The 27,043-nt window shown below is 39.0% G+C and overlaps 1 protein-coding gene across 3 annotated transcripts in view; it reads right to left on the bottom strand.

The window, feature by feature from the left end:
* Positions 1-22,530, bottom strand: part of myo1g (myosin IG) — an 82,524-nt gene extending 59,994 nt beyond the window's left edge. Inside the window, exons 1-12 of one of the 3 annotated variants that reach the window (XM_041809926.1) lie at positions 22,322-22,530; positions 16,931-17,139; positions 13,630-13,723; positions 13,230-13,395; positions 11,414-11,467; positions 11,128-11,223; positions 8,773-8,889; positions 8,437-8,643; positions 8,087-8,232; positions 7,871-7,985; positions 6,066-6,236; positions 5,092-5,162 (exon numbers count right to left, since the gene is read on the bottom strand). In XM_041809926.1, the coding sequence (XP_041665860.1) occupies positions 5,092-5,162; positions 6,066-6,236; positions 7,871-7,985; positions 8,087-8,232; positions 8,437-8,643; positions 8,773-8,889; positions 11,128-11,223; positions 11,414-11,467; positions 13,230-13,395; positions 13,630-13,723; positions 16,931-17,139; positions 22,322-22,416 (1,541 nt within the window). In that variant the 5' untranslated portion in view covers positions 22,417-22,530. Of the gene's footprint in view, positions 1-5,091; positions 5,163-6,065; positions 6,237-7,870; positions 7,986-8,086; positions 8,233-8,436; positions 8,644-8,772; positions 8,890-11,127; positions 11,224-11,413; positions 11,468-13,229; positions 13,396-13,629; positions 13,724-14,634; positions 14,950-15,055; positions 15,167-16,930; positions 17,140-22,321 lie in introns of those variants that run through there. The other 2 variants (XM_041809927.1, XM_041809928.1) reach the window with 2 other exon arrangements.
* Positions 22,531-27,043: the final 4,513 nt, after the last annotated feature.

Here is a 27,043-nt window from a genome sequence, read left to right as displayed (position 1 = left end):
ATAAAAATTACTGTGTTTTCCTCTGTGTTTAACATCGTGTTAGCCTGGATTTCCCCGACTCAAAGAAACTCAATAAACCCTCCTCCTCCTCTCTTTGATTACTGCTGCTGCTCCATCTAACAGAGCCAAAATAGTCTCATCAGTTGGCAGCATCCTTCCTCCTCCTCCCATCGTGTTCCCTTGACATATTAACGTCCTTCCCCTCTCTAGATTGAGGGCAGTACACGTGAGCGGGGGGATCTTCTGGAACCGAAGCCATGACGGGTGACTGCTGGCCGGGGGCCTCATCTGCCCACTGTGACGTTTAAATCCAGTGAACACATTAGGGAAGTGGAGCAGTGAAGGAGGAGCAGACTCATCTTTAGTCTGGGAATCATAAACCAAACAGCCACTAATAATAGAAACAACAATTATTTTACTTTGAGAATACGACTAAGCCATCAACCACACTGACACAAACCTGACTGTGCTGTGGTTATTATACCAAGAAAATTAATACTAAAAAACAACGTAACATTTCTTAAATCTGAAGCTCCAACAAGTGAAGGAAACATTCTTTTTTAAATCTTCAATTACCGCTTGGTTAGTGGGGGGCGTAAATCACCAGTTTCATTAGGACACCATGGGATAACAATTCTTGAGGCTACGATCAATACCAGACGATATTATGCACCAATTTCACACAGCTGAAGACATAAAAAAGGCAAATTATTTGCTGGAAGGTTTCTACTATTTCATGAAAAAAAAAAATCTTTGTATTAAAAAGAACAAAGGCCTGTGTTTCACTTGATGTTGAAAATTCAAACTGCAATCAGTGCATCAAAGGAGACATTTAACAGCTGACTTTTTCTTTTTTGCTTAGCTGTAGAGCCTGTATCAGACAACACTTGCACTAATAAAGCCACTAATACTAGATGGCGAGGGAAGGTAAGTTTCTATACCTACATGATAATTTGGGGATTGTATACAAATAAAAAGGCCCACAAACCTAGTTGCCAAAAAAGGTGGGATGCCCATCCTGGCATAGTCTATGTCCAAAAAGTGTCCACACAGCTGAGAGAGGAGTTTGAATCCTTTTTATACTCATCTTGACAACTAGCTGTGAGCCCGTTTAAGTTCCAGACGACATGCAGCGGGCAAAATTGTCAACAAGCATGCAAGAGGAATTTCTAAATAAAAGATTAGCTTACAAGTGACAGTGTAGATCGATGTTTTGACTTTCCTTTGATCTGAGTGGATAATTGAACAACCAATTGATGTATCAAACCACATCAGGTATCGGCAACTTTGGTTACCAAGAGGGCCAAATTATTTTTACTCTCAGTGCCAAAGGGCCGAATTATTATAAATTACATATCATATATTCTCAATTCAACCACTGTGATTAATAAAAATAATAGAAAAACATACCTTTGTGTTGATTAATTATGGCAACATTTCTATCAATTAACTTAGGGACAAACATAATTTATAAATTAGATTAGCTTTTTCTAAATCAAATCAGTTTTAAGCTATGTTACCAGTGAACTTGCAGTGAAATACAGTGAACTTAATGGCTACTGTGTATTTTTACAATTTCCCTTGCATATCTAGCTATTTTTTACAAATGCATTTAAAGATGCATATCAAGAAAGTTTAAAAGAGAAAAATGCAGCCAATTTTAGCTTAGGATTTCTTGCTAAGAACATAACATAAACCACAATTCAAAGATTTCAACAGAATTATTTCATTTCTCATGGTTCCATGGCAGCTTTGGTCATGTTTAACACATGTTTATAATTGATTGGTATTTGAATTGACCTGGGGGCTGCACTGAGTGAGGAGGAGGCCCCCAAACCACCAGTTGCCAACCCCTGATCCACATTGCTAGGTCACTACACCATTATTGATTAGGCGACTTGACTGGATAACTCTCATCATTCAACTATACAGGCACCAGGGCCAAACTGATATATCACAGAGACACATCTGACACATACACTACAAGGTAATATGTGACATTCTGAAGGCAGAAGTCAACATGACCTCTGCTTTGCTTAGGATTTATGCGGTTTGACCTCCAGGTCCAGGCCTGGTGCTGAGGCTGTGGAGAAAAAACAGTATGGTCTGATGAAGCACACATACTATAGTGTCAAAAGTACTCGCTCACCTGCCTTGACTCACATATGAACTTAAGGGACATCCCATTCTTAATCCATAGGGTTTAATATGACATTGGTCCACCCTTTGCAGCTATAACAACTTCAACTCTTCCAAGAAGGCTTTCCACAAGGTTTAGGAGTGTGTTTGTGGCAATTTTTGACCATTCTTCTAGAAGCGCGAGGTCACACACTGATGTTGGACAAGAAGGCCTGGCTCTCAGTCTCTGCTCTAATTCATCCCAAAGGTGTCCGATCGGGTTGAGGTCAGGACTCTGTGTAGGCCAGTCAAGTTCATCCACACCAAACTCTCTCATCCATGTCTTTATGGACCTTGCTTTGTGCACTGGTGCACAGTCATGTTGGAACAGGAAGGGGTCATCCCCAAACTGTTCCCACAAAGTTGGGCGTATGGAATTGTTCAAAATCCCTTGGTATGCTGAAGCATTCAGAGTTCCTTTCACTGGAACTAAGGGGCCAAGCCCAGCTCCTGAAAAAAAAACCCCACACCATAATCCCCCCTCCACCTAACGTTACACCTGGCACAATGCAGTCAGACAAGTACCGTTCTCATGGCAACCGTCAAACCCAGACTCGTCCATCAGATTTCCAGATGGAGAAGCGCAATTCGTCACTCCAGAGAACGCATCTCCACTGCTCTAGAGTCCAGTGGCGGCGTGCTTTACACCACTGCATCCAATGCTTTGCATTGCACTTGGTGATGTATGGCTTGGACGCAGCTGCTCTGCCATGGAAATCCATTCCATGAAAATCTCTACGCACTATTCTTGAGCTAATCTGAAGGCCAAATAAAGTTTTGAGGTCTGTAGCGATTGACTCTGCAAAAAGTTGGCGACCTCTGCGCAATATGCGCCTCAGCATCCGCTGACCCCGCTCCGTCATTTTACGTGGCCTTCCACTTCATGGCTGAGTTGCTGTCGTTCCCAATCGCTTCCACTTTGTTATAATACCACTGACAGTTGAATGTGGAATATTTAGGAGTAAGGACATTTCATGACTGGACTTGTTGCACAGGTGGCATCCTATCACAGTACCACGCTGGAATTCACTGAGCTCCTGAGAGCGACCCATTCTTTCACAAATGTTTGTAGAAACAGTCTGCATTTCGAGGTGCTTGATTTTATACACCTGTGGCCATGGAAGTAATTGGAACACCTGATTTCAATTATTTGGATGGGTATGTGAATACTTTTGACAATATAGTGTAGATCCAAGAGTAAATCTACATCAACTGTATTATCCAGTCCATCCAACTTCGAGAAATTGGATTATGTATAATTTTTCAGTTATAGTTGGACTAACACAAAATTGGAGTTGGGGGGTGGTGAAGGGTGGCTTTATTTGGACAGGTCAGGAAAAATTGATAAAAGGAGAGGGAGAGCACCAAACAGGCAGGCCTGGGACTCAAAGCAGTAACCAGTGCATGTAGGATTGTAGCCTCTGTATATAGGCACCTGCTGTACCAGCTGAGCTTAACCAGGGCTCATAATTTGACTTTTCTATCTGCATTTAAATGCACCAAGTTAAAGATCTCCAAAACCAAAAACAGCTAGATGGGAAATCAATAAATGCATTTGTACATAAATCAGATACAGCTACCAGTATTCAACAGTCTGATAGCCAAAAAAAACTAAAAGAGTTAAGAGTATCTGTTTGTTCTCTCAAGAAGGGCAAGACAGCTCCATCCTGAGGTCACTAGATAACAGAGCCCACCATATTGAAAACACTGCAATAAATGATTCTGCAAAATCAATGTATAAAGCAAAACAATCATATAATGAAGCATCATGACATCTAATTAATTTAACAATATAGAACCACCCAGAAAAGCAGAAGTGGAGGATTAATGTATCAATTCACTGCAATGTGGTGTCATTTTCACCTTTACTTCTCGTTTCACAGCTGTCTGAAATTATTCTGCTGTTAGCTTCTTCTTTGCCCTTATTTATGTCACCATAAAGAGAGAAGAAGTGACATGGTGAGTCAAACTTGGAGGAAAATCTGTTTAATCAAAATATTATTTGGTACTAGCTATTTGGTCATTGCATCACAATTCAGGTCAATGAAATACCGCAGTGATACTGATATTCTGTCCCACCTTTAATTTGAGCTGATCTGAAATGCTTTCATACCTATGAAAACATTTATCCACCGGGTATAATCTATCTGAGGCTTTTTTTTCCCCAACACGTCAAACTAAATAACTTCATTCCATGAGCTGTAAATGTAGATTCAACATATTAAGGTGAATTCTTTTTTTCCATGATAAAACTACAAACAAAGGATTCAATGTTTCACCGAGGAACAAAGCACAAGTCATAAAACATTACTTTTCAAAGCTGCAGTTTGGCACATGTCCAGATCTGTGATTCATGAGAAAAAAAACATCTTTACAGGCAGCTCTAACATCAACACAGATGAGTGTTTCCTCCCCCTGCCTCCATAATGCCACATGTGTCATATGAAATCGTGTCTGAACGCCTGCCTGTACAAATTAACGAATGCATTTATGTACATGATGCAGCTGAGCGTGTTTTCACATGCTTTGTTCAAGCACGTGGCAAATTCAGTCTCTACATTTCTATCTTTTGCAGACCTGAAGATGTGCAAAGCAACATTTACCCGCCTTAGGGAACTCATTTATATTAATTCAAACTGTAGAATCACATTTTTGTTAAAAAATAAGTTGTAAATACAAAGATTTCAACTCAGCTCTTAAACAACAGATGTTCTTGAGCTGAATCTTTACTCTTTTGACAACATTTGCATCAAGCTGTCATAATCAATAACTCCTTTGAATTTAACCTCTGCTGGTATGGTACAAATAACACCTCCAAACAGGATTGCTGTATACACTCACACTTATATACTCTGTGCAGCATCCTAGCATTTCTTTAGCCAAAGTGAAGGGATTAAAGTGTCAGAGACTCACGTGACATCTCCAGCATAGTGGCGAATTCGGAAGTGTTTCTGGAAGTCCATGGTTTTGTCTGTGGGGCTGAGCTGGAAATAAGAAAATGACTCTGTGATTGAAGAGACAGCTGTTAAGAAGCATGTTAACTTCTTACTAAATGTAACATCTAACTTTTACAGTGTGCAGATTAAAGCAGCCCGGAGAATTTTAAAAGCTTCTCATTACAACTAGAAAGTTACAAAGGCAAAAAGTTATGATACTGCCCCCTATTGACAGCAAAATAACATTTAACGTGTACTGTACCAAAAAGGTTTGCTGGAAAGAAAGAAAACAGTGACTTTAACATTTTTCTCCTCAATATAGTCAAAAATCTAACCAAAAATATGAACATGTTTAAGTTATTTGATGCTTAAATTACATTTTGGATTATTGCAATCCCATTGTTTACTGTGTTTTTTTGTCATACTCAAAGGTAATATCCTCATGAACAACTCTGCTACTTTTATAGTGACATGTTGAATGCAAAACACTAATTCAGCCCTAAAAACAGCATTTTCAGGCAAGTCCTAGCCATTTAGTGTTTATTATTTTTAAAAGTGAACTTCATACAACAAACTTTCCCCAGAGCTAGAATTTCCAACTTGGGCCTATCCATCATACTTCACAGGTTAATGTTTATATCAAATTTGAGCTGAGATGTCAACTTAAAACACTACATCTTCAAAATTATGATATTTAGTCTTATTTTTATGTTTCTCTCCAATAAAGAAAGTTTGGGAAACTTCATGATAGAATAAAAGCATCATTTCCTCACTGTTATTGTTCTTTGATTAGTCTGATGACCATAGGTAAACAAGAAATCACCATATTTTGGCTAACTGATCTTAAATAACATCATTTTCATATACATTTTTAAACTTTAACCGAGCTGTCACATTTGAAACAGGTCTTTTGCATATGAAGCATGTGAAGAGCCTGTGGTCTGGACTCACCTTGCGGGAGGTGTAGTGGGGGTGCTGGGCCAGTTTGGTGTCCATACTGTCCAGGCAGACTGTATCAGTGACTTTACCAACTGTGAGACAAGCTTCATCCAGAATGGAGATGATTCCTTTGTGTGGCTGCTCCACAAGATCCACGATGATCTGGTTGTTGAAGTAATCAATCTGTGGATAAAAAGATTAATTAATAATAAAATACACATCATGCTCCCTAAATAGTAAACCTCTGTTGACCATAAGAACATTCCTGCTGATATTTACACTTGACATATCAGCTGTAAATACTGGCCGTATGTGTGAATACATTTATGGAGACAAACAGAGCTACATTAGAAGAAGTCTTTTCCTTATTTAATCTCATTCCTTGAATTTTTAAAGTGTTTAAAGGACTAAAGCTTTAGGTCTGCACTTCTTTTATATTAGTATTAATATCAGAACTGGCTGAACAACTTCCATGTGGTTCAGCCTCCTACCCAGGTATACCCAAATTAAACTGAATGTTGTATTTGAATCGTTTGGATTACAAGCACAAACAAGTTGTCTTTAGAAAGGTTAAACTCTGAAGTTTCTTTCCAAACTGTCAAATCATTTTTTTCCGTCTGAATAAGAGGCCTGTAGATGATTGTAGCCGGGAGGTATGATCTGGAACACTGAAGTGGACCAATGTTTGAAGCCTTAGCTAGTTCAAGTTCAAAGTTGATAAGAACAGAAAAAAAAAAATTAGCATTTTACACCTTTTTTATGAGGAGAGGTCCAGATATTTTGAATGTGAGACTGCAGAAATGATCAAGGTTGGTACACATTTTTATATGTAGCAATGCTAATAAATGCCTGGAAAAAAAACGTTATTATAGAAAATGCAGTGTACTATCCAGAGTAACAACGGCATGAATGTTTATAGATGTAATTCTGTTTTTAGACTAAAAATTTGATTTGAATTCGATTGTTAAGACTCTTTCTGATGCAGCAGGGCTGTTTTAATGCAATATTTTGATCAGGAGAGAACAGGAGAGCTTCTAATTGTGAGCTATTGTTTATTTGATGTCTGACAAATGCATAAATTGTGGCTGCTGTGATGGATTTGTCCTGATACGGTTTCCATGGTCAGAATCCTGAAATTCAGGATTACGGACAGAAAGGTCTTTTCCTATCCGTATGCATTTAAAATGTAGAGCATAAATGAGCCTTACAGTACAACTAATTCCCACCCGTAATGATTGCAAACTCGTGCCAAAGCAGGTCGGAAGAAGAGCAAAAACATCTTTTATGTCTTGAAAAGCTTTCAGTAGGCTCTTTTCTCTTCATTTTATACAGAAATGTGGTCCAGCTCTGATAAAACTGCCACTGTACTATAGCTAAATCCACGCTAATTGCTACAACAAAGGCAGCCATTGTTATCGGCTCAACTAAACACTACCTGTAGCTACCGCCTTATTCTCCTCAAATGATGCTGATTGGTCTGAACTGTTGTTGGTCCCACACAAACACTGTAAATTGGAGCTTTACAAGATGCATTTACCTGATGACAGATATGGAGTCTAGCAAATCCATCTGTTTTGCAAGGTTATTCAGTCATTAAGGAAACATGTTTTTGATTTATGCCACCAGAGTGGAGATTAACTATATTGTGTCTTTAGAGAGTTTTCATGTAAAAGGGGCATGAGTTTATTGGCCAAGGTTGTGCACTAAAAACCTGCTACTAAGTAACAGTTATTTCTTTCATTATAGAGGAACTGCTCTGCAAATGTGTCCTTCTTTTGTATCTCTTGTTTGTGTTACTGTTTGTGTGTTTTCCTCACGTGTTGCCAGGTGATGCCCTCTCTCTGGTATTCGCCTTGCTCCTGTTTGAGGATGAGCTCAATGAAGAGCTGCTGCAGCTTCTCGTTGCAGTAGTTGATGCAGAATTGTTCAAAACTGTTAAATGGTAAAAGGGGAAACACTTGAGCAATAGTGACTTCATTCTTTCCATGTAAATAAAGAGGATGCAGCACATTTCACAACACAGTGACACCAACCTGTTGTTGTCAAAGATCTCAAAGCCATAGATGTCCAGCACACCAATGACCGTGTTTTTCCCATGAAGCACTGGGTTGTAGTCTTTTACTTCTATGACACTGTTGATGCGGCCTACAATCCAGCCAAAAAGCCTCTCATACAGAGCCTGCAGCAGGGGAATAAGAGAGTGAACCAGCGATAAAAATGATGTGAAAACTGTGTAAATGAGATAAAAGGAAACGTGTTACAGAGATGATGTTAACATAATATTAGCCTGAGGATATCTATACAGCTACTCAGCTGAACAAAGCAACAATCTTATCCTGATTTTCTGCTGCATGGATGGCAAATAAACACAAGTAAACAGCACCTTGGCAAAGGCGTCCCGTCCAAAGCACGCCTCCTTCTCTGTGTGTCCCTTCTCTATGACTTCACCACCTCCTGTGGCCACAGTGCGGTACAGCAGGCTCTTACTGACTTTCTCCGGGTCTGTATCGGTCAGCTCAGCTATGTGATCAACAGCTTCCTGTCCCTTGATCTGAACACTTTCTTGGTCACTCTCAAACTGCAAATTACCCTGAAAAAAATGGAAAAACAGATCTGTGATCAAACCACTTGTATCCTCAAGTTTTAGTTACAAACTGTGCAGCAGAGGTTAACGCATTTACTGTCATTTTCTAGTTTTAACAATTCATACTTTACTTACCACTAAAAGAATTGAGGCTAGGATCTGATAAATAGATCTAATCTCCTCCTCTGAGAAGCCAATCACATGCAGGGCACTCATCACAGCTTTGTGGTTCGAGCGATCGTTGTTGGAGGTCTTAAGAAAAATTAATTTCAGTTAGAAAAATGTTTTTGATAAGTCAGAAAACAATCTGAGTTTCTGAAATTTATAATTAGTTCCATGAGTATTCTGACAGCAAAACACAATTTTATCATTTTGCTTCAATTAACCATTACAATGACTTTGAAATACAGTTATCACCATATGGCTGATGTGTGGACTTTCAGCTTTAATTTCAGGGGTGTCCTAAAAATGTGGCATTTAAGGAAGCTAAGTATTAGTTCATGCAGGGCATGGAAGTCATATACCCAGCTGTGATCAGCTGATGATTCACTGATCCCAATTATTGTCTGCCAGCTCCCACAGCCAATAACATCTCTTTCTCCAAACACAGTCATCCAATTAAATACGACAACCTTCTCACTAACACCTGCTCGCATTAATGCTGATGGCAAAGCTTTACCTCCTCCACCCCAGCCTCCTCCTTTATAGCATGAAGCTTGTTGCACCCTCATATTCAGATTCATGCTAATGCAGATTGTAGCTTCTGAATTAATTTTATTGTATTCAATATAACTTGTCATAAATGTATCTATCTATATGGAGGTTTCTAGCAATGAGCTCCCTCGAAAGTCAAAGTATGCTGCTTAACTGACCCAGGGAGCATCTTTTGAGCAAAGCCTTCTCCATCAAGTAAAAATGTATATCCTTTACACAGTAAATGGTGAAATGTATTATGAGAGTGTTCCTGGCTGATCTATTTAGGAGTTCCAGCCACTTTATTCAGTGTACCTCCATTATCAGTTCATATGTGTTTGGAAAGTAAACTGATGGGCAGATCCATGGTTAGGTGTGGTCTGACCCCTTATTTCAAAAGAAATGTAGCATATAAAAGGTCTAGGGATGATTTTTAGTGTTAAATTAGTATTTTGGAGATGTCTGACTGCAGCTATCCATATGAGGTCCATGGAAGTACTGATGCCAGCAAAAAGGTCATAATGAGGCAGAAAAACAAAGAATAACCTATTAGACAGAAACTTTAGGAGTGACCAAATCATCAACTTGGTTCATTCTTAAAAAGAAAGAATGCACTGGCAGGCTCAGCATCATCAAAAACCCTTCTCATGCAAAAAGGCTTTATTGCATTAAACATCTTAGGATGAGGATGGTAATAGCACGGCAAAAACAGGGTAAATTTTAGTTTATTGTCCGTGAGAGCTGAGTGTACTGCAGTTTTATGATGCAAAAACTTTCCAGAGATCAGGAAACAAATTTCACCTCTTCAAAACAATATTATAAGTAATGAGGTCAGAAAATATAACTTCAACATTGCTAACACTAAGCCATAACCAGGAGATACATCATTCAAGGTCCAAACCATAAGAACAGGAAGGCCAACAAAATCTAAAAAGCCTTTTACAGTTCTGGAATCACATTCTTTATGCAGATGAAACTAAGATCAACTTGGAACAGAATGATGGGAAAAGAAAAGTGGAGAAGAAAAGGAACAGTTCATCATTTAAAGCACAACATCTCCACTGTGAAACATGGTGGATGTAGTGTGATGGCATGGACATGTATGGTTTCCAAAAGGACAGAATCACTGGAGTTTTTCAATGATGTGACTGATGGAGGAAGAAGTAAGATGAATTCTGGAGTGTATAGGTCCAAACTCTCTGCTCACATTCAGCCAAATGCTACAAAACAGATAGGATGGCACTTTACTGTGCAGTGTAAAGAGTCTCTGATGTAAAAGAAGTAAAATATTCTTTAGTTGCCAAGCCAGTCACCTGATCTCAACCCAACACTGTATGCTCTTCAGTTATTGAAGATAAAACTGAAGACAGACAACTGGAGGGAGCTGCAATAAAAGCCTGGCAAAGCATCTCCAGAAAGAAAACTAAGAATTAAGTCAGTGAGTTCAGACAGTCAATAACTTTGAAGGATTTTGATCCAAGTATTCAAAACTGTGGTTATTTTTTTAAGTTATGTTGGTTTGCCCAGTTACTTTTAAAACCCTGAAAATGGAGGTACTCTAAATAAAACGGCTGTAATGTCTAAATGGTAAACACCATATATTGGGAACCTCCTTTAATTAAAGCTGAAAGTCTGGACTCCAGTCACATCTTGATTGTTTTAATTTCTAATCCACTGTGGAAGTAAATAGAAGCAAAATGACAGATTTTGTGGCTGTGGCTGAACAATCATAACGCTTCATTGTCTTTTACTCTTTACTCTGTCTTTACTCTTAAAATAAAATAGACACAGACTCACAGCGGTTTCAGCTCCCTCTCTGGTGTACGTATAAACGGCAGGATCGTTCTGTAGATGAAACGACTCCAGCAACTCATCTGAGCCTCCACGCAGTAACTGTTGAACACACCAGACCAACAAGCTCACATCTAATACTATTATATCATAATATGGACAATCATAAAGTAAAATCCATCATATCTTTGCTTTTAATATTCTTCCTCATGCACTGGTGACTGTGCTAGAGTTTCAAACACAACATTCACTGAGGAGAGAATGATCTCAGCATGAGTGGCATTGAGCCTACCTGGTAAAATGAGTGGAAGTTCCTCTCCCCGTCTTGCTGCTGGACCACCCTGGACTTGAACAGGAAACAGATTATGGTAGTAAATCTTAACATGCACTTAGAAGGTTACATTGTTACATCCTGATAACCAATGTGGTCAAAGGGATTTATTTTAAGATAAATTAAGTTTTTAATTGATCAACATTCAATATAGTTTTGTTTAAAATATCTATGGGGTCAAACACAGACAATCTAGAGTTCAAGTATGGGCAATGGTTTTTGAGTATCTGAAAAATCATTGTTTTATTAAAGAAAGATTTCATGTGACTATTTTCTCATTTTAAAACTATATTTTTTCCATTATTTTTACTGGCAACTGGTGGTAATGTACCACTATTATCATACAGTGGTTTTAGCCCATCTAAAGGCTGTTTGCTAACCACCATTAAAGCCACAATATGAAGAATTATTGTACTGAAACATCTATATCAATCAAAAATTACTAATCCTGCACATAATTTTTGTTGAGGTCTTACATTGCCATGCAACAGTTTTCCGAGCCAGAGAAATTTTTACCTGTTATAATTACAACAGGACATAATTATTATTATTTATTAAAAATCTACTAGCACAGTAAGGGCAATTTTAACCATGTGTTAGCATTAAACTAACAAACCAACATGTACATCCCACAAACAAAGACTCTTAAAGAGTAAGTTTCCATGAAATGACCCCCCTCAAAAAAAGGAGCCATATGAGGCCCTGTTTTACTATAAACACTGAAGAATAAATTTTGATTTTACATCTTTTAATAAGACACTCAACCTAAACTGATCACCAACTGTTTGACTGCAGCAGCTGCACTTTGATGTAGTTAATTCTGCTCTCTGAAAATGAATCATGGTAGCGTCATTCACACCAGCTCTGAGTGCCAGACGGTAGTTTAACGGAGTGGATAAATACAGCAGCATCAAGTTCCCCCAGGTGGGCCATTCATTAACAAGGAGGAGCAGCAGCACAGCTTCACCGACACATCTATTCATGGATGTTCCCTCACACCTCTTTGTCATCTCCTCATGAAACATTCATGTTCGTGAGGAAATGCGTAATGTAAAAACTAATGAGCAAAACTTTTTCTGCACTTTCCTTCAGGGGCAGAACACTAGATCTTAAACTTCTGCTGTAGCTCTCCTGTCTGCACTCAAAGGGTCAATCCCATTTCTACCCCTTCGCCCTTATCTTAGCACTTACCCTTAGTTTTGCACGTTCACGTCAGGTGAAGGGGTGTCCCAATTCTCTTTTGAATTGAGGGCTGGGACTAAGGGCCAAGGGCTACATAGCCCTTGAAAAAAAGATTTTTCAGGACCACACATGAAACCAAGGGGTATGATGAATTTCCCACCAAAAATGGCACAACGAACATCGAAGGAGGCGTGTAAATTTAAATATTTTTGGCATTTATAAATGATTATAGAAAACACAGTAGCTGTGATTTTTCATATATTCAATCTTCAGCTACTAGGGAGTTTGTTGTATTTTTGGTATGTGCACATGTAAACCAGGGCTGTTTACTGTATAATTAAATGGAGAAGATCAACACATGAACAAGATGGTCCAAGCTTTATTGACACCTCTGATGACGTGCTGTTTATTGGCGATGATGAACAGCAGTCAAGTGGCGTCTCATTTCTTGAGGGTAAGTTTTCACCCCTACCCCTCATCACTCTGTTTCAAGGGGAAACAGGTAGATGAAGGGGAAGTGCAAATGGGAAGGGTTAAGGGGTAGAAATGGGATTGGACCAAAGTCTCTCCATCATCCTCCCAGCTCCCTCCTCACCTTCTCCAGCAGGTAGTTGTTGATGTGTCCTCCGGTGGGATCGCCGTTGAAGTTGAAGTTGATGTCCATGTACTTGCCGAAGCGGCTGGAGTTGTCGTTACGATTTGTCTTGGCATTCCCAAAGGCCTCCAGTACACAGTTGGACTTCAGCAACACATTCTTCACACTTGATTTATCACATCATAGCAACCATTGATGGAAAATGTGACAAACAGCCATTAGGGAGGTGAGCATGGAGTTTCAGGAGAGAAAAAGGAGGATGATTCATGCTAACATCATTTTCTTTTGATCAGATAATCCATTTGTGTTGGATTTCTGAGTATAACACATCTAGATCTATATTTCAGATTATACAACTGTGAAAAAAGATGTTATGAAGTCTTGCTATAACACCACTCACCTCTCAACCTCAGCCCTCTGGCTTGGGTTTGTGATGGCTGCAATGTACTGCATGATGTATTTACTAGCTTCTGTTTTTCCTGCCCCACTTTCACCTGAAAAACAACACATACACTAATTAGTAGAGGATTGACACTTTACTTCACATTTTTAACTGAGTTCACATTTTGTTTCTTGTTCAAAAATAGTTGATGTACGAATGTCAAGTGCATAAAAAATTTCAAAGCTTTTGTTCACAATGTAAAACGAGTCTGAAGCCAGATATTAAGGATGCACCTTAGTGGATTTTTGTTTCTATCTGATATGCTGATATAAACAAAACAATTTCAGCTCATACTGATAGTTAAAGGTAGTTCAGATCTAAAACTTTACTCCTTAAAACCCCCAAATTTAAAGTTTTGGGATGAAAAAATTAACAAATTTGAGTACTTGAAACACACTTTACAGCGTAAGGAATGATGTCAAATAAAGACACAGACTTCAGCAGACAGGTCTGTTGGTCCAGCCAAAACTCCACTAACTTACTTGTTTTTGGCCAATATTTACAGCTGATATAGGCAGAGTTTTACTGTCAAAATATGTGTTGTAATACTGGCATGTTTTCATACCTGCTGAAACAAAAAAATCACTTTTAGGCTAATATATGAATATACATTTATCATATCTATTTATCTGTATAATAGATAAATATAAATTTATCCTCATAACTACTGACTAACAACAAATAATAATGCTTATTCTGCCAAGAAGAGTCATAGAAATGTCATATTCAACTAATAGGAAAACAGCATACAGTTAAGAAAACGAGTGGACAAATAATTAAGGCATATGGCAATTAAAGCAAACTCAAATATTTAAATATTTATTTGTCATGGCTGACAAATGGCTCTTGTGAAAGTCACAAACCTTACTTTTCTTCCCTATTTCAGAGATAGTGAATGCTATACAGACCCTCTTGAACTTATTAGGAAACTAAAAATAACGTGAACGAAAAAGTTAAACTTACCAAATGAGCAGACTCCGCAAATTTACACTGAAAAACGACAACGTAGTTTCTTTCATGAGCTAACGCTAACAGAAAATCACCACATGCTAACCGATGCTAACTTAACGTTTGGAACGTTAGCTTATTTGCTATATGTTAGCATGACTGTTGCTAACCGCCCTCAGTCGTACTTCATGGCAGCTGAGTGGTTCATTATGAATCTATCAGCTCTTTAGAGTGATGGACAGGTGGCTTGTTTGTCTTTTTATGCTGCCATTACTGTAAGTACTGGTCTGTCATGCAGTTGGATAGTATCTGCAGTTCAAATGTAGCACACCTGCATGCATGTCCCTCATAACTTGACCAAACATTACACATTTTAATTAGCATGAAATAAATACCGTTGTACAAAAATAGAGCTGTATGGCCGACAAGTACTTACTCTGTTCCTGTTGGATATTAATGGCGGAAAATAAAGACAACCGAGCCTACTGTCCATCACTTTACAGAGTCCAGGGGTTTATTAAACAAGCCAGCAGCCATTAAGTGCAACTGAGCACGGTTATTCTAGACAATGACTTACTCATTTTCTTGGCCATGACAAAAATTGCTATTGTTTTGAGCAGTTTTTTCAAAGTGTGTAATGCCATGACTCCAGTTAATACAAATCTACAGAGTACAATTTAACATTTTATGTACAGGACATTCAGGAAGTATTCAGACCCCCTTCACCTTTTTCATTATGGTGAAGACCGATGCTACAATCATTTAAGTTCATTTTTTTCCTCATTAATCTGCATGCTGTGCCCCATCTTGAAAAAGTGAAAACAGAATTTTATCTATTTTTCCAAATTTAAAAAAAAAAAGGGGGGGGGGGAGGGGGGGGTGAAATATCACAGAGATATTAGCATTCAGACCCTTTGCAACAACATTTGGGGGCTTTCTTTGATCATTGCTGGATGTTCCTACACCTTAATTGGAGTCCACATGTGGTAAATTAAACTAACAGCTGACAATGAATATCAGAGCAAAAACAAAGTCATGAGGTCAAATGAAAGAAGGGCAACCATCTCTGCAGCCTTCCACTGATCTGGGCTTTATGGGAGAGCGGCTAGGTGGACGCCTCTGATGAGTGCAAAACACATAGAAGTCTGATGGGAGTTTGCAAAAAAGCCCCTGAAGGACTCTCAGGTGAGAAACAAGATTCTCTTGTCTGATGAAACCAAGATTGAACTGTTTGGCCTCATTTCTTCTTTTATATCTTGAGGAAACCAGGCAACAATTATCACCTGCCCAATAGCATCCCAACAGTGAAACATGGCGGCAGCATCATACTGTGGGGGTGTGATTTTCAGCAGCAAAGACTCGTCAGCGTTCAGACAAAGCTGAATGGAGCAAAGTATAGCAATATCCTCAATGAAAACCAGTAATGCATCTCTCAGGGTTTCACACTGGGCCAAAAAAATAGCCTTCCAACCTTGCAATGACCCTAAATACACAGCCAAGACAAGACAGAGGTGGCTTAGGGACAACCTTGTGAATGTCCTAGTGGCCCAGCTAGAGCATGGGCTTGAACCCTATTGAACATCTCTGGATAGACCTGAGCATGGCTGTCCACCAGCAGCCCTCATCCAACCTGACTGGACTTAAGAGGATTGAACCATACTCTTTCAGTGAGTTAACCCACCACCAAAACACTATCAAATAAAAAGCAAATATTAAAATATTAGTCACAATAATGCAGAATACAGTGTTCAGCCATAATGTAACCACAGCAATTATATAATAAATTAATAACTTATTTTCGAAAAAATAATATGTTCAAAAAGTTTCCCTTTAAGATACATTTACATTTAGGTCTATAATTCAAGCAATTTTAAAGCCATAATGCCCAAACCTCTGGTTACAAAATGTGAATATTTGATTATTTTTAGCTTTCTGCAATGTACTAAATATGAGTTAAGTTTTCTAGCAAATGTAGGCTATTAAGTGGTATAAAAACAAAAATCAGTAACCCCTGAGACAAATGATATAGAAGTGGATCTCATATGTTTGCATCTGGTGCCATCTGCAGGCCAAACCTATGGCCATGGATACAGACATAAGTCTGCATTTATAGAGATGTTATGTACATATTTCTGTCCATATTATAGCAACATTCACTGTTGCATAACATCAGAACACATGGACCCAAAAATGATAGATTCAGGCGTTTATGTTGTTCTTAAATCTAAAGATTGGAAAGCAGCCTGTACAGCTTGATAACAGCCGGATAGAGGATGTCTTTGAGTAAAAAAAAAAAAAATAGGGAACAGACCTGAAATAACAATGCAGGTGTCTTTGGCTCGTCTCTTCATGGCCTTATATGCTGCATCAGAAATGGCATACAGGTGAGGAGGGCTTTCATACAGCTCCCGGCCCCGATATTTTTCAATGGTGTCTTTGCCATAAATGTCCATCTGTCTGTACGGGTTTACAGAGACCACTACTTCTCCAATGTAGGTGTAGATGCGTCCCTTCTCAAATCTGCGGGGAGAAGAAAAATACTGATCATATTCTAAAAATAAATGTAGAAGAATACATAAAGACAAAAAAGCATGCTGTGCACAAAACATTTATTAAAAGCCTTCTTCTCCATGACATTTTCACACCACTTATTAAAAAAACATTGATTCAACATTTTTCTTTAAAATGCACCTTTATATGGCAGACAGGAAGTGACACAAGTGTTTCTACCCTGAAAGCAGGAAATGAAACTTGTGGTCTGAAGGGCGTCACAGCTTTTTGTAACCTTCTGTGGCCTTGTTGAACATGGGTGGTGTCGAAACTAACCTGCCACATATGGTGATGGAGAAAAATGAAATGATATCAGACTTCTTTGTTTCATGTATAGCTTAGATAGAAGTCTGTGTTGTGAAAAGTTGGAGACTGAGCATTAGTGATGGGTAAACATGAGCATGATAAGGAGACAAAGTTGGGACAAAAACTACAAGTTTGGAATCCAGCTGCTTGTTTCTGAATTTGGAGGACACAATTGTTTTACTTTAAAATCATTTTCTGGCCAATAATATCAGGATATTCAAAATGTTCACAACATATCTAACAGTTGTTTGTGTTCAAGAGACGCAACACCAGAACTGGATGAATGACTCAAACAGAAGGTGATTGGGGATCAGTAAAATGTCAAGCCATTTACAATAATAAAATGCACGCTTTGGCTTTTGACCAGATAGCCAACAACATACAAATATGGTATTTACAGACTCTGTGGGCTGATACTAAAGGAAACCTCATTATTCTGAACAATAATTCACACATTAAACATGAGGCAGGCAAAGCAATCATTATGTAATGCAGAGTATGGCAGCAGACCTCCACTCTAAGGCCTCTTTGACTTGCATTTAAAGCTGAACTGTGAATTTAATACTGGTATCACTGGGGGTGGGGCACAAGTCTTGTGAGGACTTTGGTTGGAAACTGGAAGGTCACTGGTTAAAGTTCTGGTTGGACCAAGTATAGAAATTGGTCAGGTAAAGTAAGTAACTTCATAAATATTCATCCCCTTTAAAATGACTGACCTAATTAAACAGAGGTCCAGCTATGTGGTGCTAGTAGTCTCATAATTAGGGATCACCTGAGTGCAGTGAATGTGTCTCAAGTGATTGCAGTATAAAGACACCTGAGTCTGGAAGGTTCAGTCACTGGTCAATCAGTATTCCTGGCTACCATTACACCATGATGGCAAAAGAACACCCCAAGCAACTCAGAGAAAAGGTTAGTGAAAAGTATAAGTCAGGGAATGGCACAAAAAAAAACTTCCAAGGCACTGAACATCCTCTGGAGCTCAGTTAAATCCATTATCAATAAAGGGAAGGAATTTGGCACGTGTAAATCTGCCTACCACATCAAGACGTCCTCACAAACTGAGTGACCGTACAAGAAGGAGATGAGTGAGAGAGGTCACCAAGACACCCGTGACTACTCTGAAGGAGTTAAAAGTTTCACAGCTGAGATGGGAGAGACTCTGCATACAACAACTGTTGCCCAGGTTCTTTACTTGTCAAAGCTTTATGGGAGAGTGGCAAAGAGAAAGCCACTGTTGAAGAAAACAGGGGCAAAAGGAATGTGTGGGACTCCATGGTCAACTGGAAGAAAGTTCTTTGGTCTAATGGTGCTTTCTGGCCATTAGACAAGATGCTATCTTTGTGGACACCAATCATGGCACATCCCCACAAACACACCATCCCCACTGTGAAGCTTGATGGTGGCAGCATCATGCTGTGGGGGTGCATCTTGGCAGCTGGCCCTGGTAGGCCAAAACTTGAAGTGTCCAGATGTGGGAGCCTCATTGAAGCCTATCCACACACACTCAGAGCTGTGATCGCAGCCGAAGGTGCATCTATGAAATTCTGACATGACGGGGGGGGCAGGAAGATGCAGGAAAGTTAACTTGTGACTTAAATTCCGTGTAATTGGGTGATTTGTCTCACTACAACAATCCCATGAATACTCATCAACTCTTCTTACTTTCCTTTTGGCCTTTTTTGCAGGCAGCACACCCATAAACTTGTATTTTAAATACGAGGGTTGGCATGTAGAGCCTGAAAGCACTGTTAGTTTCTATCATGGAATGTTATTTAGGAAGCGAAAACTGATTCAGCCTTGAGTTCAGGTTCACTGCAGGGCCTGCGTGTATGTGCAGCATCCAGGAAAATCCCTGCCTGACGTTTCTCACACTTTCACATGATTAGGACTGCAATGGAGCCACTTTTTAGAGTCTAAAAAGTTTAAATTATCTCTGGTTGTAGCAGTGGTGTTGTCCTGGAAGTAGCAGTAACACATTTAAAGATTCCTCTATGAGACAGCTGTGTTTGGTGCCATAAAAATGGAGAAGTCAGACAAGTCTCCTTCCTGGGTGAGTCAGTTGGGTGAGTTCACATGAGATTTTATCTGATAGAGGAAACCCAGAGAAGACCAAATTTCTTTAATAAATGTTTGATGGATTTTTACATTTTCATCTTATGCTAGTGTCTTGTGAAATGAAACACATCGCTGTAAATCAAGTCTTGACCTTCTAGTCAAAGTGAAAGATAGTTTGTATATTCAGGCTACCAATGTGCAATGGTGAAACAGTGTAGGACAAGGCTGATTAAAAGCCAGAATGGGAGCTAAATATTCATCTTTATTTCAGTGATATAATCAGCCTAATTATAACAACAGGACAACAGTAAGATTGAAAAATACCAACATATCCCAAAAATATCAAAAAGTACAGCAATGCATTCAAGTGGGCACAAATAAGTGCATGCGTCAGCTTTTGCATCGACATCAGACAAGTCTGATGAAGCTGTGTAAGGAAACTCAAACGACTTACATCATTAGCCAACCAGTGATGACAGACAGATTCCCAGCCAGGGCAAGTATGTGAAAAATGTTCATTTACAGCCATCTGCTGCGCTCACGTCAGCAGAGAAAGTGTGAGATTTTTTTTCTAAATCTGGAGCTTATTTGATGTTGTTTGACATTTTTGTTCCTCTGTAGACACTTTGATGAGCCCACGGAAAAACTGTGATGTCTAACGATAAGGATATGTTTCCCCTGAAAGACACTGAGGAAGTGAGAATGGCCATGAAACACTTTTGATACTCAGATGAGAGATAAAACACCAGAGAGGTTAAGATTGGGGTTGGGCTTTTCAGGGAAAATGTATTTTGAAGTCATCAGAGTTCTCATAGAATACCACAATATTTTAGTTCATTGGCTTGATGCTAACACATAACATAACACACCTGTCCAACATTGATCTTATTACCATTCCAGCCAGTTCCACCATGCAACCACAGATCACTATCCAGCTTGGATCAAATAAACTCATGCCCACCAAGTCTGCTCGAAACCTGGGTGTCATGATTGATGACCAGCCAATCTTCAAGGTTCATGTTGCCTTGATTGTTCAGTCTTGCCAATTTACCTTCTATAACATCAAGAGAATCAGACCCTGCCTCACAGAGCATCAACACAGCTCCTGGTACAGGCTCTTGTCTGCAACTCATTACTAACAGGCCTCCCTGCATGCACAGTTAAACCTCTGCAGATGATCCAGAATGCAGCAGAACTTCTGGTCTTCAACCAATCCAAGACAGCTCATGTCACTACTCTGTTCATCTCTCTACCCTGGCTTCTAGTTAAAGCTTGCTTCAAATTCAAAACTCTAATCATTGCTTGCAAAGCAATGACTAAAACTGCCCCTGTTTACCTGGAATCCCTAAGGAGGATTACATTTTTTTTAATCTATTTATTTATTTATTTATTTTTGCTGAAGTCACGTTTAAACACACAAGTTTCTGTGAGATCTCCTGTGTGGGGTATCTTCACTGTGAGGATGCAACTATAGCTAGAAGGTGCGTGGTCTTATAGTCAGGTGTACTTCTTTAAATTATAGGATAAAAAAATCATATTAAACTGTCCTTATGCTTATGGTATCACATGTTTTTATGACTGTTTAAGGTTTGCCAGTGCTGACAGTGCACACAACCTCAGTGTCAATGCTCCTTGGTATTATCTGTTAAATGAGATTAATATTTCCTTTACTCAAGGAAATATAACCAAGAAAAAATGAGAATAATGTAAAGGAACCCTGTCCTGACATCAGCAGTAGCCATAGCCCTGAAACTATACCCTTAAAAAGATCAGTCAGATCAGCTACTCAGCCACCTTTGTTGTTGACAAAGCTGGTGTCATAAGTTCCGCCTTTGCTTAATTTTGATTGCTCAGTGAGGGACAAGTGACGCTGATGAGCTGTTTTAAAAGTTGAATTATTTTTAATTGAGTGGGCTATACAGACAAAAATAGCTGATGCTTAGGGTGTATGCAGATGGGCAGATGCTGGGCACAGAAAACACTGGACTACATTGGTTTAGCATTAAGAATGGGTGCTTCTGGTGCATTAAAAAAGGGAAACTTTTCAACGTCCAAGTTACTGAGACAGACCCAACACTGACCCACCAATTAAAGAACACTTGGCAACACTGGCATCAATATATTTCTTTTGACAGGCAGAGATCTTGAGACTCAGAAACCATCAGCCAGGACAGGATGGGCAGAGAAAGAAGGGGAAAGTCATAAATAAATAAAGGGTACCAGTTTAGCCCAGCTGGTTGAGCAGGTGCCCATCTACTGAGGCCACAGTTCTCAACGCACCGGTTGCACTATCTGACCCGTTCCTGGTGCATATCTTCCCCTACTCTTTCCTCTTGTCCTGTCTTTCTTTATAGAGAGAGACAATCTGGTGAAGCGTTGTGCGCTCTATTCATGACTTATGGTGTGAAGTGATGAAATTAACCACAAACCTATGATTGACAAGAGTGAGCGGGAAAGGTAGAAGTGACTCATACTGACATCCCTTCTATGTTAATTTTATGCCATTTGTCACAACTTGTTTTAAGAAAACACTGAGAAAATGTCAAAACTGTGATTCAGTGTAAGGTATTATAAGTCTTTGGATGTCAGAGAGTTTAAGAGTAATGATGTACCTCACCATTACAAGCGAGACACTACTTCTAACATATTTCATGGCAGATTTCAAAGGCTTGAATGAACTTGCCTTTTTCTACACATTTCTGATACGTCAGAAGCGTTACTTGTTGCATCTCTGACATCCAGATGCTTCCCCTCCCTTCCTCCCCTCTAACAGTCACTCAGTTCTTACCTCAGCTTCAGATTCTCCATAAACTGCTCCATCGTCACCTCATCCAGGAGAACAAAGTCCGATTTACCAAACTCCAGACCCTCCAGCTCCGCCATCCTGGCCGGTGTTCACCAAACTAAAAATAAAGAAGACAGACAGGACGCAGAGGAACAGAAAGCAGCCCAGGGAAGGAAGAGGAAAGAGAAGTATGGTTGACTTCAGGGCCCCGGTAGTGTAGACAGTGTGCAGTAGGCGTGGCGAGCTCTTTTTTGGGGTGGATTTAGGGTGTGCTTAGTGAAGTCAGAGTGCTGTGGTCTGCAAGCTACAGCACGTCATCCTGTTAGTCTTTGCCCTCATGCAGATCTCTGTATAAATAGCAGGAGGCTATCTTTAAAGACTCACCACTTCTGCATCCTCTCTTGTCTCTTTCTTCCTGCCACAAGGCCTCCGAATTTCTAAATAGTCTCCAGACAGTGTGCAACTCTCTACAAAACGTCACATTTTTTAGCCCCTTACTTTTGAGTGTAAGGAAAAGGAACCCACATTTTATTAGACTGTATGAGGGAAGCACTTAATTTGGGGGTGGAAAAATGGGCTTTATCTGCTGGGAAGGATCATGGCATTTCCTTTTTTAGCTTGGCATTGGCAGTACAACATGTCCCACAGGGTTTGCCCTTAAACCAGAGGTTCCCAAATCACAGAAGAGCCAATAGCAGCTTGAGAAACTCCGTTGTTTTTGGAAATTGGAGCCGAAATGTTGAGCAATGACCTGTTTTGCACCATGTAAGAACAATGTACAGGTTTGTGGGAGTGTGAGGAGCGCACAGGAATGCTGACTAAGCCAGAGGTGGTTAATTTCTAAATCCCTCCTCATACTAAGACACTATTTTCTTCAATTCTGCAACATTTTCAAGAACTTCTCATTGTAGTTCATCTAACTTTCCATCATTTTAAAGGTTTTGGTTCCTGACAAGTTAACCCTAAAGCTACTTACCTGAGCCATGACATAATTTCAGAGGTAACAGAAAGAGTAAAGTTTAGCTGTGAAAAAAAGACTGTAAATAGACTTTAAATTTAAGGGTCAAAAGTCAAAAGTAAGTAAGAACTGGTACATAAGATGCATCTTTCAAAACTCAGCCATCAGCAGTTTTTTTGTCAAACATTTGATGCTCCAACTTGTTATTGTACGGCTCCATAGCAGTTGCAGATAAGCTAACAATGTTAAAAGCACAATTTTCTTCATTCTGTGAATCCTTTTATTCTCAATGACGATAACACTGTAACCTCATTGTCTGTGAGTTTAAAGCTCTGTGCTGTTGATTTGTTTATTTGTAACCACGCTAGCTAGCTTTTACAGGGCTATTAGGTTAGCTATCTGAGGCTATGGTTTTGCTAAAACTAACCAACACTTTTGTATGTTCAACATTCATTATTTGATAGCCAGAATTGGGAGGGAAAGGGAAAACATTAAGTATTGTACAGTTTTTAAACATTATTAAGTGGTTGCACAGGCCTCAAGGCTGCTTAAAGGCTGCTAGCTTAGCTGTATGGTGCTGCTGTTTTGCTAACATAAAACTTTAACCAACAGTTTTGTATATGACACTATACAACATTATTTAACAGAAAGAACTGGAAGGAAAACACCTAAAGGTATATTAGCTTAAGAGTTCTTAAACATTATGAAATGGCTGCACAGATATAAGGGCCATTCAAGGCTGTTAGCTTAGCTTTCTGGAGCTACTGTTTTATAAACAATGTACTCTAAGTGACTGATAAAGTAGCTTGGCTTTCTCTTTCACTTTTTCCTTTATGTTGACTCTACCAATGTGTACCGTAAATTATATCACTGAAAATTGTGAATTAAACGTTTTTTAAGCTTTTCTCTTTTCAAACTTTATTCTGAATGGATGATGACCACTAGCCTCACAGAGAAAGTGGAGATGACAGCAGGCGTCACGAAAGGCACGCCCCTGGCTCGTGTAATGTTCTTTTTGATAGTCTCAATTTAATTGGGACTACATGCTAGCTTGTCAAGCTGCTTTATTGAACAATTTCAACGCCTGCTCTGCTACCTGGCTCTGCTGGTCTGTAAATGTTTTACTGCCAATACTGGTCATTTATAGCCACACTAAAGATGGGTTTTTTTCCACCTGGGAAAGGAGAAAAATGTTCTTCCCCACCATGTCAATGTTTTGAAGCTAAAAGGCAGACACAAATTACAGAAAAACACTGGGTTTTCCATACGTGCCTTTCAATATGGCACCCATGACCCAACATGCACCGCAGTGTGGCATAACCTCACATTCTCTACATTCACATCATTGCTCAAACCGTCTGAATTATTCCAGTTACTTTTCTATAGGTTACTTTCACGCGGCAAACATTTTTTAACTGAAATGTATCTGACTGCATTGTTAGCTTTGAGGCCATTTTGCCCACCATGTGTTGCCTGTGAAGTAGGTTTGCATTAACTTTGCAAAGGAGAGAAGGCAAGACAATACACGCAAAAACTTTCTAGATAAAACTGGATTACATTATGGATTACACTCCTGGTTAGGGTTAGGGCCAGGACACCAAAAAAAAAACCTGACAAAAACCCAATTACAAAATGTTCAATATAGCCGAATAAACAGTCTGCTTACAGAAAAAAAGGTGGTCTCCATTAAAACCCTCAAATACAGCTTGCATTTAAAGCTAAGGCAGCTACATAGGCCTTATTAGCTTAAGCTACATTTGCAAAAGCTAACATAGCTATGTTAGCTTACATAGTTGAAGGTAAAACAGCACTCTAGCTTTCATTACAATTCTCTAAAGCAGTGGTTTTTAAATGGCGGGGGGATTTGCATAACCATACATTATTACTAAACTACACAACAACTGAAGATATTGTAACATGTTTTAAAAATGCTATGTAAAGATATGGATATGGTGTGCCTTTAGAGTTTGACTAGGTCTTAGGTGTGCCAGGGCAAAAAAAAAAAAGGTGAAAACCAATGCTCTAAAGCTAACTTTGATAATTGAGCTACGTTGGCTTACGTAGCAATTTTATTAACTAGCATAGCTAGATCATCTTTAGCAATGTGGCTAAAGCTAACATTGCTTTAGCTAACATCACTAAAGCTAACATCATTAACGCTAACATTACTAAAGCTAACGTCACTAACACTAAAATTACTAAAGCTAATGTCACTAAAGCGAACAATGGTAAAGTGGAAAATGGGTAATAAATTGTACAAGTACATTACACCACTTCTGTCTTGACGGACGTGGAGTCTCACAGCAGTGGTCTGCAAGAGGGGCGTCTGCAGCCAGACCTCTCACCTTGGTGCTGGTCTAAGCAACTGCAAGCCTGTAAACAATGGCTGCCTGTGAAGGTATTCCCATAGATATTAAAGTGTCCATTTTAAAAGAACTGAAAAACATTTTGTAATAAAAGAGGAGCAAAGACCTTACTGGAAGCTTTGGTGGAAAATATGTTTTTTATTGTCTCCTGACCTGCTTTGACAAGAGTTTAATTTACCAACTGGCTCCACTGATAGTGCAGAATTTTATTTTGACATATGTTTTGTCGCTTTGATTTGCCCATAATAAATATAGACAAATCAGCCTACATTGCAAAGCCTGCAAAGCTCTGTCCTTCCCAAACTCCATCTATGGGCTGTTGCACTGATGGATGTGAGTAGCCTGCATCCATGGATGTGTGAAACAGTCTATCTGTGTGTCAGGATGGGTTTGCATAATAAAAGTCATACAGATATCGCAGATTTAATGCATAGGGTGATATAATCTGGTTTTAAACTAGGAGATGTTCCAAAGTTTTAAAACTGCTTGGGAAACCTTCTCAAAGGGCAACATGTCTTGGGCTTTTATTAAGGGCAAATTCACATCTTATAGCTGTAAAGAGGGTGAATAAAGAAAGCAAAACCAACAAACTTCTCCATTGTTTCCTGTGTGGTTACTATACAGCAGAGCAAAAACTATTCTCAAAACATTTACTTATTACTTCCGTATCTGACTGCTCCACCAGTTAGCTTAAAACTCAAATTAATTGACTCAGTCTCATGAATTAACTTTGACAGTGTCAGCTCCAGACTCTAGCATTTTGTCTCTGCTATCAGATAATAAGCCTAGAAAGAAAGAAAAAGTCCTCAAACAAGTTTTCAAGGTTAGCTGACCAGCTGATTACACACTTCTCTGACCTACACCATTTAAATCATAATCTCAGATTACTCACAAAATAAATTTTTAGGCAGATAAAAATCAGTCATGAATACAATTGAAATAGTCATTTGTAATATGAGACTTCCTGAAGCTATCCAGAGATTATAAGTGGGGTCCTAGACGTCAATACACAATTTAAAAATAGCATTAACAGTTAGAAATATACTTTTAATCTGCAACCATTGCCAACACTCTAAAACAGCCACAACATTTCTCTAAAGCTCCTAAAAGTATGGTGACAATAATACATGCATTGAATACTGATTCAACTAATTTGAATTGGCAGACTGATTCATCACTTTAACCTATTATCTATAAATCTGTCAGCATTTGTGAAGGTAAGGATGCACTAAAGTGATGGGATGATACTTGTCCTTCATCATCAGCTGCTAGAAGTTCTTAAACATGTGTCATTGGTGAGTGTTTATCTTTCCAAACACACACAAATAGTGACGCAACTCAGCTCATGACTCAGATGATTTTTTCATGATGAGCCAAGCTCTTCCACTGTTTGTTACATGA

This window comes from Cheilinus undulatus, linkage group 16, assembly GCF_018320785.1.
Source record: "Cheilinus undulatus linkage group 16, ASM1832078v1, whole genome shotgun sequence".
NCBI lineage: Eukaryota > Metazoa > Chordata > Actinopteri > Labriformes > Labridae > Cheilinus > Cheilinus undulatus.
Note: the sequence above shows the minus strand (reverse complement) of the source record. Positions and strands in the feature narration are given on the sequence as shown.